At 42.2% G+C, this 14,876-nt stretch overlaps 1 protein-coding gene across 1 annotated transcript in view; it reads right to left on the bottom strand.

Moving 5' to 3' along the window:
- Window positions 1-145: 145 nt before the first annotated feature.
- Window positions 146-14,876, bottom strand: part of HDGFL3 (HDGF like 3) — a 39,770-nt gene continuing 25,039 nt past the window's right edge. The window contains exons 3-6 of the mRNA XM_068203816.1: window positions 12,461-12,599; window positions 11,013-11,171; window positions 9,308-9,454; window positions 146-2,444 (exon numbers count right to left, since the gene is read on the bottom strand). Coding sequence (XP_068059917.1) covers window positions 2,439-2,444; window positions 9,308-9,454; window positions 11,013-11,171; window positions 12,461-12,599 — 451 coding nt within the window. The 3' untranslated portion in view covers window positions 146-2,438. The remainder of the gene's footprint in view (window positions 2,445-9,307; window positions 9,455-11,012; window positions 11,172-12,460; window positions 12,600-14,876) is intronic.

Below are 14,876 nucleotides of genomic sequence, written 5' to 3'. Positions count from 1 at the left end.
ATACTGCATGAAGTTAAATAATAATAATGATGTCAGTGTTTAGCCTCCGCACGCTGAAGAATAGCAGTGCTAGCAGTCCCTGCACAGAGCTACTGCACAACATGAAGGTCAGCATTGTGAAGCATGAAAAATTAACATACATAACTCTGTCACATGCACATGTTTTATTTGTCAAAAAGTATGTCTTGTGGGTCAACCTTGTTAAAAATCCCAAAAAATCTTTTAGGAAGCAATTAACCCTTATGGTAAGACTCCATATATGATAAGCAGATCATATAGTTTTGTTAATTCTCTTCAGGATTCACTTCTGCAAGGACTGCTCACCTGCCTGAAGCCGAGCAGGTGCTCAGTAGCCCTTTTGGGCTGGGCACAGAGGGCTCAGGACCGTGAGCCACTGGGCTCAGGCAGCTCGTGCGTTTCCAGAGAGGAAGGGTTTTGGCTGTGTCTCTGCAGCTACTTTTGCTAACTGCTGGCTCAGAAACAAGCAGCAGCAAACACAGCGACCTTGGTTTGGGCAGCTTACGTTTCTATTTGCAATTACAGCTATTTCTATGCCTTCTATGTGTATTTATATTAAAAGCAGTACACCTAGTGCCTTTCTCACAGATGAAACTAGCTGATGCATTTTAACTGGAAACACTTTATTTGGGTTTGTTGACTTCTTGGTGTTTTGATTGAAAGAATTTTATTTTTAAGTGTAATCAGTAACAAGGAAGCAGTTCACATGCCTGTGTGTTGCACCCTGCACGAAGAGACCTTCAGGGCACTGAGAAATGCAGGCTGTAACACTCTCCTGCTGAACACTGCAGTTCCCAGCAGCAGTCAGAGGAGAGGCCCCAGGTTTTACACCTCCAGCCAAAGGGGCAGGTCCAAAACAACCACAGCACACCTCGGGCAATGCTTGTTGGCACCCAGCATCCCTGGTGCAGCTCCTTAGGCTTTGGGATAGCTCCATCCCAGCGCCTCTTCCCAGTGCTGCCAGGCTGTCACAGGACGTGCTGGCTCACAAACAGGTATTTGAGCCTCTGATGTTACTTCTGATGTCTTTAAAGAAACTTTGAATACATTCAAGGTGAATTTAATGACCTCCTGTTAACCAGAAAAGGCAAAGTACAGAAAAAATAAAGATCTCACCTGCACTTGTATCTATTATGGTCAACTCATGTTAACAGAATGTTTTGCTTTAATACTTGACTTACATTAATACCTCACATTATTACACGTATGAAGCCAAATATGACGCTAACTTAGTTGCTTACAACCTCAAACCTTACTCCCAATACACATTCCAATAAATTTATTCTGTAAAAACAATACATTTTTTTTGTTTCCTTTTTGTTTTGTTTTGGTTTTTTTTGGTTTTTTTTTCCTTGTGTTTTTTTTTTTAAGTTTTTTACAGTAAACTCATCAACTACAAACCTTGAATACGCAAAAGATGTTCCAAGGACAAGCATAACAAGGATTGATAAAACCAGACTAAATATGTTTTCACAATAAAAGCTGGCATAAAAATAAATAAAAATCTCTATTATCACAATAGCAACAATAATGTACACAGAGTAATGGATTTGGAATGCTTACTTACTAGTCTAGTTCTATTTCCAAAAGGAAAAAAAAAAGCCAGAATGACAGCATCCTTTTTTAAGCCTTTCATTTAAAATTGATGTTTTGTTTTGGTTTCCCATAGGGCTGTATATCACAGTAAGCTTAAAAATGGAAAGCATCCAAATGAATGATTTCAAATTGTGTTGGCATTGGAAAAATCCTTGTATTAATCTAAAGAAACACAAAAAGACTTTCACTAACTCCACATATAGGAACTAAGTCAGATAGTGTACATTACATCATGGTTTGGAGAAGTATTAAGAGTATAACTAGCTAGGTACTTCTAATAAGGAAAGGTATTTTGTTACATTGTTGAACTTGGCGGTGATTTCAACTGAAGAAGAATTTTTCTTTCATGTTGTAAACTGATCAAAACCCAAGAAAGAATGGATCTAGGAAAATTTAAAATTATGTTTGTATGTGGAAGATTATTGTAGCATTGTATGGAGGGGACTAATTTCTTAGATTTACTTGTGTTTAAAAAATGTTGATTTAGAATGATATAATTTGGAGTTATGCCTTTTCTGTCTCGAAAAGGAATCTAAAACATGTTCAAGTATGCGATATCTTCATAAACCTCAGCCACTAGAAAAGGGCAACTTCATGCAACCAAATAATATGAAAATCAAAAAGTAACCCTTAGAAAAAAGGGTAAAAATGTCATTTCTGCAAACACAACAAATAGGAATGTGAATAATGTGCATACAAACTGGGATGCTGTTGATGGTACTAATGAACAGATGTGGTGACTTATATCAAATCCAAGAATATTAGACAACCAAACATGTAACCTTCTTGTGTTTTCCCTTAATATTCAGCAGTCATTATGTTGGTTAAGTCTGAAAGAGAAAGAGAAAGAAGTCACATTTAATGTAAGAAATAACATGCTGCATCAAACTTGATACAATTGATGTTATATTTCCACTCTTCTAAGTCGCAGGTACAAGTAACCGCCTGGTCTGGTCAAACAAATTTTTTTTCTAGAGAAAACTGCTTTGTTACTAAAATATCGCTACAATATATTAATGAGCACAGTTTAAAAGTAAACATTTAGGGCTGTATTCAATAAGCAGCTCCAGTGATAGATGTGGGTGGGATTTTCCCCCCAATCACTCCATTACACACCTTGTAGCACACTTCAGGCACAACCAAATTTTGTTTTTTAACACTGCACAAAATCACTGATGGGCTTCATGCAGGAGCTCAGGCACTGCTGCATTCCTGGATGTCCAGCCACAAGAACACCCTCTTGTTCAAACACAGGAAAGCTTAGCAAGCATGAGCAAAGATAAACATTTTCATCGCTAAGGGATCCAAATACTGCTTCTGAAAAGGAAACAGTTTGGCTCCAGTTCACTGTAAGGTGATGACAGAAAAGGAACTCCCACGGGTGAGTCAAGGTCAGCTCTTGCTTTCCCTGACATTAGTGGGATCAGGATCAGACTGTCCTCACATGATCACAGCAAGTGATACAAGTCTCGGTTTCCCCAAATGCACCAGAGATGGCAAAATTCACCTGATGGCCCTGGGACATGTTACATTAGCCAGAAACATGACAGCATGCAGTGCACCATGACCACCCACCTCTGGGCAAGGCATCCCTTCTCCTACAACACTGCAATATCTTTCCTATCTTTGGTCAGTGCAGTTCTCTCCTATGACAAGTGGTTTGTGAAGAGTAAAAATGGAAACCTGTGCTTTCCGTGTGGGAGGTCCTGGTACATCCTGGCTAACGACACACAATCAGGGCTTATTATCTAGTGCTCAGGCCAAAAGGGGCAACGATGTGCTGCCCATCCAGCATACCACACTCCAGAGGCCTCTCTCCTGTTTCAGAGTCAGTGAGATCAGAATTTGAGATGCTTTTGGGGGGTTCACTGCTGTTCCTTTCCCTCAGACTCAGGCACCCATTAATTCGACGACACATGATCAGTCAATCAAAGCTTTCTGCTTTCCGATGAGGTTCCTGTTGGCAGCTGTGCCCAGCACTGACAGGTAGGATGGGGTAACACAGCTGGTTCCTGTGCTGTAACTCTCAGATCTAGTACAGAAAGATGTCCTTTTGGAGCATGAAACCTTTGCAATTATTAACCACAATTCCCTTCTGGGCTACGTCCAGAAGATTGGGTAGGATCATCCTTACGTGGGTGCTGGGAACATTAATACCTCCCCTCCACCGCACAGTGGTGTCACAGATACAGCTGTTGGCACGGGAGGGACAACAAAGAGACCGATAATGCAAGTCATCCTCTAGGGTTTTCAGTTGCCAGTGGCATGTTCCATCACGGCACACATCGTGCCTCCCGGTGCACTGCCAGGTGCCCCAGGAGGCAGCAGGTCCCCTGTCGCCAGCAGAGAGAGCCGCAGGGCAGCGCGGCCAGCCCTGGCTGCCGGCCCGGCCCCGCAGCTCCGCTGCGCTGATCAGGGATGCGGCAGCGCCGAGCACCTCCCCTGGTCTCCATGGTTTCACGTCTCTCCAGAAACAGATCAGCTCTCAAACATCTTTGTTTGAACGAGTCTCTTCACTGTAAGCTACGGTACAACGTGTGCCGTGCTGCACACAAAGGAAAGAGCGCAGGATCTGACTGATTCGAGTGCAAAGTTTCTGTTATCAATGGCAGCACACAGAAAACAGAGCAGGGAACAAAACTGAATCCACAAACTGCTGTCTGTTTTTCTGGCACAGAAGATTTCTTCCTTAACAGTGTCTGGCAACTAATTCAGCCATCCTGTACTGTAAAACTGCATGGGCAGAAGGATAATTGTTTACTTGCTCTGTACAATAGTTGTTATTCCGTGTTGATTTGAGGTCAAAGTGGTTACAGGATTCAACGTACACAGAGCTGCAAATATTTCATCTGTACTTGCTGCTTTAATCTCAGCTTGCATTCAGACATTTATGTTTCCCCTGAGTTATATCCCATGTCCTTAGCCAGCAGTGCTGTTATCCTGAGCTACTGGAAGGCAGCAGACAACACAACTCCTTACACCATATACTATGCCACTATTTGATTTTTACATAGAAATTTTCACTGTGCAATACTTAGACACATTCTTACAAATATTATCTTTTGCTTTGAAGGGTAGATTTTACTGTGCCTCAAATTGCAGGAAAAGAAAATCAGACAGGAAAACATACTCTGTTTTCATTTTTTGTAAAAAATGCTTTTACATTGAACCGAGCCCAAAAGGCTATGCTTTCAATGCTGATAAGCCCCCAAACCTGTTATAAAGCCTGACCGATGTTATTCTTGATAAGTAAAGAAGAGCAAAGGAACCAAACATCTCAAAACCACATCAGAAGGACACAGTGAACCTGTGTTTCTCTGGCCAGTTTGGCCATTACACTTGTACTTCACAGCAGTAACTGGGATTGTTGCTACTCCACAAAAATGCCACAACAAAAAAGCCTGGACACAGGCTGTTTTAAATATGTTCTCCCAAATGCAATGGTGTCAGATGGCAATAATTTTGGACCAGACTTTGATCCCCTTATTCACACTGGCAGTTGCCTCCACAAATAGATCTACTGACTCATTTGGTAACTGATTGTCAGTGTGAGAAAAAGGATCACAGTCCCTTACTCCATTTTAATATTCAGGCTGTACCAGGAGCAAGAAAATGTATCTCATTTCCAGCAAATTTATTTTTCTCTGAAGACAGTATAATCATTCACCTCCTGCACCTGTACACCAAGCAAATGCCTCCTTTACCAACACACTGCCCTGACTGTGGGGCACTCAAACAGCGAATACCAAAATGAAAACTTGCCACATACCCTGTATGCTGGCCCTGACCTTCAAACACTCTCTAACAAGGCCAGAACCACAGCCAGCTTTCGAACATGAGTACATGGCTATCCAGAAAGCAAAAGTAAAAAGCAGTTTAGGTGTTCAGTCATAAAGATTCAGAATTATGCCAGCCAAGAACTAAAGACACAAGTCACCAGATATTTCAATGAGGAATGTAAATCTGCTGCCACGAATTCACTGATTTATGAGCTGATGTAATACCGTGAAAGTAAACAACACAGGGCCATGAATACCTTTCCACCAGAAAATTCTCTTTATGTGGTAATCTGAGAAAGCCTAAACAATTTAGTATTTAACAGCAGAGAACAGTTCTGGGAAGATTCTGTGACTCAAGATTTGAGCAAACTCTGGGATGGGCTGTCTTAGCTAATACACTATTAGTTAATTAATATTGGATGACTAACCCCTGAGGTTCAGGCTCTGCATCTTTCTGGGGAAGGAATCAGACAAAGAACAGCAGTTAGGGAAAGAGCTTGAAAAACATGCAGTGACAGGGCACAATGACCAACTCTGGCTGGGACTGAGGAAACATCTCTTTCTTGAAAGTGCCTGTAGTACTCAAGAATAGCTCAGAAACTAAGGGATGGAGATAAAAAAAAGAAAGCACCTTTGTCTACCCAAGGGATAAAAAGAAAATCACAAGTTGAGCCCTTGAACAGTATGAAATTGGCTGAAAAAATATAATAGCTCTGAAAGTACTTTTATTTGCTCTGGGTTTGAGTCTTCAGGAAGCCATCACTTTACATTTTCAAGCTTAGCTCTACCACCTGGAGGTTAGAATTTTCATTAAAAAATAAAGGTGAACGTGCTCCTGCAATCATCTGACTTTGGCTGTTTAGCCCTTCAAGAAGATCCCTATAATGCTGAGGGTAAGAGTGTGATTAAAAGGCAGGATTCCATCTGATCTGAGGAGGAGAGATGGGTCTTCAGCCTCCAGTCCAGGCATTATAAAAGGTAATTACTACCTCATTATTAGTAGTATTATTAAGAGAAAAGCTCGCCTCCTTCAGGCAACTCTTGCACAGTCTGAGGCCTGGGAGGTGCAGGGCAGGGAGGCCAAAGGCACTCTCAGCCCAGGGGGAGCACCTTGGGTAGGGTGGCCAAGCCACCTGTGCCTCCACGGTGGCCCAGCCTCCATGAGCAGGCAGCTCTCAAGCAGCCGGTCCCAGTGGCAAAACCATGGCAATGAAACACACCTGTCCTTCAGATCAGGGCCCTGAACCCTTGCATTGGATGTTTGATTCAGGGTATATCTTTGCACACCTTGTTTTGAGCGAGCCCCAGCGCGCACCCCGCGGCCGTTCCGGAGGGTCCTGGCGCCATCTCACGACCACCGCAACGTCCTGGCGTGGCCAGCGGGGCACCGGGCTCCGCGCACCGCAGGGCAGGAGCCCATCCTCTTCACACTGCCTGCTGCTGGCCCAGGGCTCTGCTCACGAGCTAAGTCATTCTAAAGAGACCGGTATCTCATCTATGGTGGTGTCTTTAGCAGATCGATACATTCGTCTGAATTCATGCGTGTGAACAGAAGGATCATATCCCAACTCTCCAGGTGCGTGTTGGTCTTTTTCAACCTTCCTTTCTACAGCAGAGAAGTCCAAGAGTGTGGGCTGGAGGAGCTCAGTGGCCTGCAGCAGAGCTTTAGTCTGGAAATCCAGCAGGACGTGGCTGCAGTGTCCAGCAGGACAGCTGGCCCGTGCCCCAGCTCTGGCCCCGTGCCCCAGCTCGCCAATCCGGACACGCTGCGGGACTGGGTGATTCACACCAACTGAAAAAGGTGTTTAACACCTGCTACTCTTCCCCCAAGTGCCCTGTGTCTTCTCAAGGCAGACCTTCTAAAAAGACACTTGGTCTGGCTCTGAGGAGCAGCAGGAGATGGAGTGTCCCCTCCTGGTCCTCAAAGAGAATTGCACTACTGACAAAAACTCAGTAAAACGCTGAAGAGATTCACACATTTCATGTGTGAAATTATTTTGCAGCAGAAATGGCCAAGGTGAAATATGTGGATCAGGATGCGAACTTTTCCAAACTTATCAGCGCATTTATCTCAAGCTGCCCTTAAAACCACATCCCCATTGTCTCTTTAATCTGTATTACTAAAACTCCACCTTTTCTGTATCATTAAAAGCATCCAAGACCTAGTAACAGAGTGGTTGCTCAAGCATGAGTTCAAGGCTGCATGATGGGGCTGCAGAAGTCAGAGCAGAACCACCTCCCCACATGGGTATGACAGTATTGACTCTGAATATTTCTCCAAGTTGGTGCTGGCAGGAAGGATAAGACTGTTGACAGTATTTCAGTATTTCTGCACAGAAATAAAGTATCTGTAAATATACTGCTAAAGTATCTGTAATCCTGAAAATGCTGAGAAGCACCATGATGTTGTAGCATGCGGAACTCTACCTCCCAAGCATGTCACAAGCATGTCACACCCAGAAGAAAGAGCCATATGAATGTCAACAGCCACAAAGCCAACATCCTGTGTGACGTTTTAGCCACTTAGTCTGTGACTGAACTAACTCAGTAAGCATTTTGTCCTTACATGGAAAATGTGCCTGAAGTTCACAGACATATCCCCTGTCACTGCCACAAACATGGGAAACACAGCAGGGCCTGCTCAACCTCTTGTTACCTCAAATGCATCTTACAAACAGTTTTCTCACTCAAATACCTATTTGAAGACATGGAAGTGTCACAGGGTTCACTAGGCAGAACATGGGACACACTCATCAGCCTCTGACACTCTGTGGTTGAGAGGCTGGGAGGCACAGCTGGGCACTGTCTCCTTGCATCAGTCCCTGCCTGAAGCCAGCAGCTTGTTCAAAGTGAATGGGAGAGTGAATTTTCCTTATGACCCCATGAGCCACCTATCAAAGTCTTTATAAAAGCACAGTCACAAAACAACTGCACTGCACTGCAGAGAGACACAGGGAAAGGAAACTCTGGGAGGAGACTGTGAGTGGGAGACAGCAGCAGCTCCCCAGAGGTTGTGTTTTGTGAGAAAGGGCTGTGGCTGAGCACGCAGCTGGGTGCTAAGGCACCTCAGCAGTGTCAGATGAGAGCTGTGCTGGCTGGCCTCCTCTCACACCTGGGGATTTGTGTCACTCAGCTCCTGCGACAGCCCAGCCTGGCTGCTGCCCACGTGGCAGAGCCTTGGCATGGGAACTGCACAAGGACTGGCTCTGAGCTGGAGCTGTAAGTGTTGGAGCAGAGAGGCTTGTGCTGCTCCAAAGGCTCAGAAATAGCAGGGTTGTTAAAGGTGGCTGAGTAACCAGCTGCCATGCTGATCCCCCTGCTCAGCCTTCCCCTCTTGTTGTTGTGGTCACAACAAAGTAATATTGATATGAACACACTACTGACACAAACACACAAGGAGATTGAAGGAAGCTGCTCTGGAGCACACTGCATATCCTGTCCTTGGAAGGTCCTAGCCCAGGGCAGCATCTGCCCTGGAACCTGCAGTATGCAGAGTTTGTCATGAGCACATGAACCCTCAAGAGCCCCGAAGAAGACACTGGGACCCCACAAATTAAACAACTGTGAAAGGGTAATCAGGTTCCCCCTGTTAGTGAGCCAACATGCATTATGCAAACAGTCTGATTCTGCTCTCACATCAGTTTTGAATCATTCCAGCTCATGGTTTTCAGTAGCTCCTCTCAGCTGACATCTACGCAAGTGTCAGAACAAAAACAATGCTCTTTTTCAGTCCTTTCTCTAGAGCAAAATTTGTACCACTGCAGGCACCAAGTCCATGTTTCTGTTCTAGATGCATTCTGAGCACTGAAATGTAACCCAAGAAGGTGGCACATGGTACACACAGGTCACCCCTGGCTCCAAAGCCCCCCAGGAGCAAACTGCATGGGAAGTGAATGACAGGAACAGAAGATTACCCCTTCACTGGTTTTCTGCAAATCTGAAGAAGTGTTTCTTGTGTCATTGCCTGCGTCCCCAGCATCAGAGCTGCTCTTATTTTCTTCCTCTTTGCAGTCCTTATCATCTTCATCTCCAGGAGATTTCCGTGACTGCTTGGAGGATTTCTAAAATGATCAGCAACAAAGTTAAAATTAAAACCTGAGGTTCAGCCATAGAAAGACACTTCTGAAATGTATGTGGAATGCAGTCTGATCATGCATTTCCCCGTTCAAGGTGAATATTGGGGGAGGGGGTGAAAAGCATTTTTCAGATGAAGTAGCTGGAGTTACTGCCACCAATGAAGGAAATTTCTCTGAAATTCTGTGTTCAGCACAGGTTGGCAGCTCAATTGACTGAAAGACAGACACAGTAATAGGAGCTGGGTATTAGTGCTGGGTCACCTGTAGGTTTTGCTAGTTAATGAAACAGATGGTGCCAGCTTGGCAAAAGTTTTGATTAAACACAGAGATGTAAAATGAGAATAACATTAGCAGAGCTGCTTTCCATACATTTTTTTTTAGTGCTGTCAGCTTTAATATATTAACATTAGAGCCATGTGGAACCAATACATCTTCTCCTTTACATCCCTTTATGTTATGCAATTCTACAGTACAAAAGGATAAATTGTGGCATTAAGCCACCATTTTCATAACCCTCTGTTTGCCCAGAGTATTTTAGAATGAAGATGGTAGACCATACCTGAATTTCTGATATAAAACACATAAAAGGGGTGAAAATACATTTTGTTTGGTGGATCAACCACAAAAATTCACACTCTCCCCCAAACTGTGCCTGGATCAGATTGTTTGCTTGATTCTTCTCATTTCCATTAGTTTTCACTTTCAGAGAAGAATAACATGAATGTGAATAAATTTATTCTGCCACACTTTGCACTATTTTTCAGGCAAAGTGCAGCCCTGGATGCACACACAGAACCAATACAAGTGACTATGATATTGCTCCCCTTCTCCCCAGGTGACAAGTGAGAAGTCTATCTGAACCCAAAGGTGTCACTTCTCAGGGGATTTTGTCCACCAGCCACCGTGAGACAGACACATTACTCTTAGCTTCCTGATCTACACTGTTACTTAAGATATTAACAGGGCTGGTAGGTACTACAGTGCAGGTCTTAAATGTACAAATTGAGCATCCTACTCCTTGCTTAATGAATTAGTTCTTCCACCTTCCCATTCTGTATCCTGGACTGAAGTATTTTACACTCAGCTACAAGAGGAGCAGTTGAGCACATCTGACCCTACCAGATCTTTCTTGCAGATGGGAGGGGGAAGCTTCAATTCTCCTGGACAGGAACCAAACCTGAACTCATGACTCTCAGGAGGCCCACTCATAAGGATTTTTTCTTCTTCCTGGGGGGAGACCTATCTGAGATGATCAAATCTATCAATCCATCTTTGCATGGGTTTTCTTCCCAGCCCTTCTGATCTCCTTCCCCCGGTTTCACCTTCTTCTCAGTGTGTGGGCACTAGAACTGGGCAGAGTATTTCAACTGGTGTCTCACCAAGGCTCTCTACAAAGTAACAGCACTCCCTTTTGCCTATTTGAACACCACTGTCGTGGTATCAGAATCAAAATGCTAAAGGAGGAAGAACAAATTTCCATGAGGTGAACAGTATTCCAATTATAAATGCCCATGGATAACAACAGGAAAAGTCAGAAGATAACCTTTGAAGTGTAGGATTTTTTCCGTTTTGAGCCGGCTTTTTCATTCTTTCTTTTTCCTTTTCCATCCTCTTCTACCCGATCACCTTCCTCCTCACTGCTGGCATCTGCTGTATTTCCTCCTTCTCCTTCAGTTTCTGATGAGCTCTGTTGCTGAATTGCCTTTAAAATAACAACAACAACAACAATAACATCAACAATAAAAATATCACTAATACCTATTACTTAATTTTTGTTCTGCATTGAAGATGGAAAGATGGAAATGGACAGCTTACACTTTAATTGATACAGTTAGGAAGATCTCAGGTTATTTTTGCAATTATCAGGAAAAAGGGCTGCAAAGGCAATTCTCTCAGTCACCACTTGAACTCAGTTTTCAGATGCAGATTCTGGGATAACGTGTTCTGTAGGGTTTACACAGAAACAGAAGATCCAATAACAAAAATGTGTTTGCTGGAGGAGAACTAAGGGCTGCTCAGTGGAGAGACCTGGCATGTTCTACTCTGGGAAAAACTACTGAAACTTTCAGACTTTGGCTGCAATAGCAGAGACTTTTTTTGTGAGAGAAGATGGCTGTTACACTCCCCTCAAAGGGCAAGATCTCTGTGTTTTGGAAAAGCAGACCCTGACCAGCAGGCTGAGCACTCTTTGACAGCCCATCTCCCACAGACTATTCACTGGAATTTTTTTAAATCCCCAAGTGTATGCAAAACATGTGTAGGGCTGAAAATATGAAACAGGAACTGAGAGAGGCAGCAGCTTTTCTGCAGGTGGTCTGTATCTCTGGCTTGTAGTGTTTTGTGATAATAATGTAATAGGTGTTTGTCTTCTTTTGGAGGTGATTCCTGCCTTCAAAGGACCACATTTTTTTAATGAGAAAAGTTCTTTGTTTTATACAGCCCACCAACTACTTTCCTCTCCCTCCAGCTTCACTGACTTTCTGCCCCGGACACCCAACAGGGAGAGCTGTTGTACAGCAGCAACTGTCTCCTACCAGCAGCTTAACCCTCCACCTCCACACTCCTCTTAGCTTTGGCACTGCCAAATGTAAAAATCAAAAGTCCCCTTAAGTGACCTTAAGGTCTGTGTAAAATACATGGGGCCTGATATAAAAATAAACAACAGAAAGAAGAAGTCAGAAATTATTCATGTTTGTACAGGAGTAAATAAAACCATCCATTTTTAATTTAACTAAATGTGTTGCAAAATTTTCCACTTCACCACCCCAGAATGTCACAGAAAGCAAAAGGCTCTGCAGTATGATTAAAGTTCCATTTGTCACAGAGTGTGAGACCACAGTTGTCTTTACATTACACAATTACCAGAGCTGTGAAACTTTCTTGCTCCATCAAAACCAGAACCTTAGACATCACTCTTAAAATGCTCACTTTGACAAGCAGTAAAAGAAGAAAACAAGAAAGACAGGAGCAATAGGTGTGAAAGCAATTTACCTGATATCCAGTAAACTTTACTCCAGGGTTGTTTTCTATTTCCCACAGGCCTTCATTAAATCCTTTTCGCTTGTTCGATTTCCCAAACTTATCTTTATATTCTTTATATGGGAAAAGGTCTTTGGGCCCCAGGAACGCACTGCATTTTAACAGAGGTAACATTCAAAAAAGGACTTAGCACTCTCCTCTTCAAAAAAATCGTAACATTAACAGTGCAAATGCTTTCCCTAGTCTTCTGTTCATTCAATCATTTCTTTTCAAGTCTTATTTATTTATTATTTTTTTGTCACACTGGCTTTGAGTTACTGCTGTGAGTCTGATTTAATGGATTGGCTCACCATCCTGATGTTTGATGTAGTAAAATCATGCTGGGTATCTCTAGAAACAACTGAAACATCTCTATTTTATTAACTACTGCTGGGAACTGGCACTTGACCTGTTTATGAAAGTTTATGAAACTGTTTATGATGTTATTGCTTGTGATAGCAAGGGACCAAACTTCCAGTCCTTGTGGTATAAATCCAAAAAGGCCTCAAAAATGCCACGTGAAAAGTTAAGCATGTAAGGAGTGCCTAGGACCCATGAGCCAAAATGTATCCCTTGTACTATGGGATAGAAAAAGCAGTGCATTTATTATTATCTATACTTCCAGTAAGCCTGGGAGCTGCTTTCTTGGAATTAGCCCCCCACATTCTAAATTCTGCACAAACACAATAAAAATGCTCTTTCCCAAAAGTCTTATAATTTCATATAAGAACAAAAAACAATGGATGAATATAGGCAGATGAGTAATACAAGGAAACAATGAGACACACAGGGTGCTTGTGGCCAAATAGTTTTTTGGACAGCACAGCAAAGGAGGGATTTTGTGCTTTGCTGCTGCCTAAGTCAGCTACACACTGGGCCAACTAATTTCAGGCACAAGCATCACAATGCAGGGAAAAATAATTAATAAAAAGAGTGATGATTTGTCCTGCTTTTTTAAACACATTACAGTAAAACTCTAACTTCTTAACTCTTAAACTGAAGGAAGCATAACTTTCTTTTTGTTGGGTATCTTTATCTACTGTATTCTGCATTGTGACATTGAGATTGTAACCACAAGTTAAATTAAAACAATGAAGGCAAAAAGAGCCCTTCATTCCCACATGTAAAGATTCTGTGTCATCAATGACCAGAGCTGAGCAAGTCCCAGTATCCTTCACCATAATCACTGTCCTACTTTCCTGATGATATTTGCAATTTATGTTAACTCTGGTCTCCATTACTGCGGGATTGTGGAGCTCCACCATGTCCAACACATTTATTGTTGTAACCTCACCACGACACTGGGAGTCTGCCCTTCTTTGCAGATGGGATTCTGAGGCACAAAGATTTGTCCAAGGTCAAACTCAAACTGATAGCAGAGTATAGAGGGAAAACCAGCTCTCTTCAGTCTCAGTCTAATACCTTAATCACAGGATAATATTTCTTCCTTTCCGCAATCATTATTTCAGATTAATGCCTGATTTATGCCCAGCATTTATGAATGTGCAAAGTTCCATTCACCTAAATCATCCCACTGGCCAAGCAGTTTGCCAGTGCAGAGCCAACTGGTTGCTAAAAAGTCATCAGATGACAAGTTCCTGAGGAAAGAGGGTCTTTCTAACTCCACATGAGACAGTGTGGGATCCACACTCAGTTGGATATTGAAAAATATTTTAATTATATAATTACAAAGCCAAGAATGCATTTCTACCTGAAAGCCGAACAGTGATTTCCAAACTAACAAATGTCATGTTAATATTAAAAGTACACTGAAGAAATTATGTTATCTATGCTTTTGCTAATACTAGGAGATATCTCCTTGTTGTCAAAAATATAAACAAACAGTTCTAACACAAATAACAAAGGAAATCTGTATGCAACTTAGTATGAGCTACCTTAACTTAGCTCAACAGTAATGTATGGAAATGTTTCTACAGCCTTTTATGTAAAGTAAACACTGAAAAACTGTCGACATCTTTGCTTGAAATGCATTCATTGCCACTGGGAGAGCGTAAGTTTCTATTGCTCTGATATAAAACTAAGGAGCTGCAATCTACAGTTCATTTTTAACAGTTATGCTTTTACATTCATAAGGTAGGAACTACAAACTGTTTTTCTGTTTCAGATATTACAGTGAGATCACGAGTTCACAAAATACAAATCAAAAGAGATTATCAGTTTGGGATTCACTCATTTTGGAATAAAAGTGGTCAGTTTTTTTCTTAAATGTTTCTCAAAAATGATGTTTCCATTCAAAAAATAATTACATTTTGGTTTCTGATTTGAAAGCACTGTAAGTTTAAATAAACTTTATTATTTTGTGACAGTACTAGTAGACTACAATATATCAAAACATCAGGTTGTTTCATTCTAGCAATGAAGCTAGAAA

This window comes from Anomalospiza imberbis, chromosome 13, assembly GCF_031753505.1.
Source record: "Anomalospiza imberbis isolate Cuckoo-Finch-1a 21T00152 chromosome 13, ASM3175350v1, whole genome shotgun sequence".
NCBI classification, from domain to species: Eukaryota; Metazoa; Chordata; class Aves; order Passeriformes; family Viduidae; genus Anomalospiza; species Anomalospiza imberbis.
This window is presented reverse-complemented; position numbering and strand designations above follow the sequence as displayed.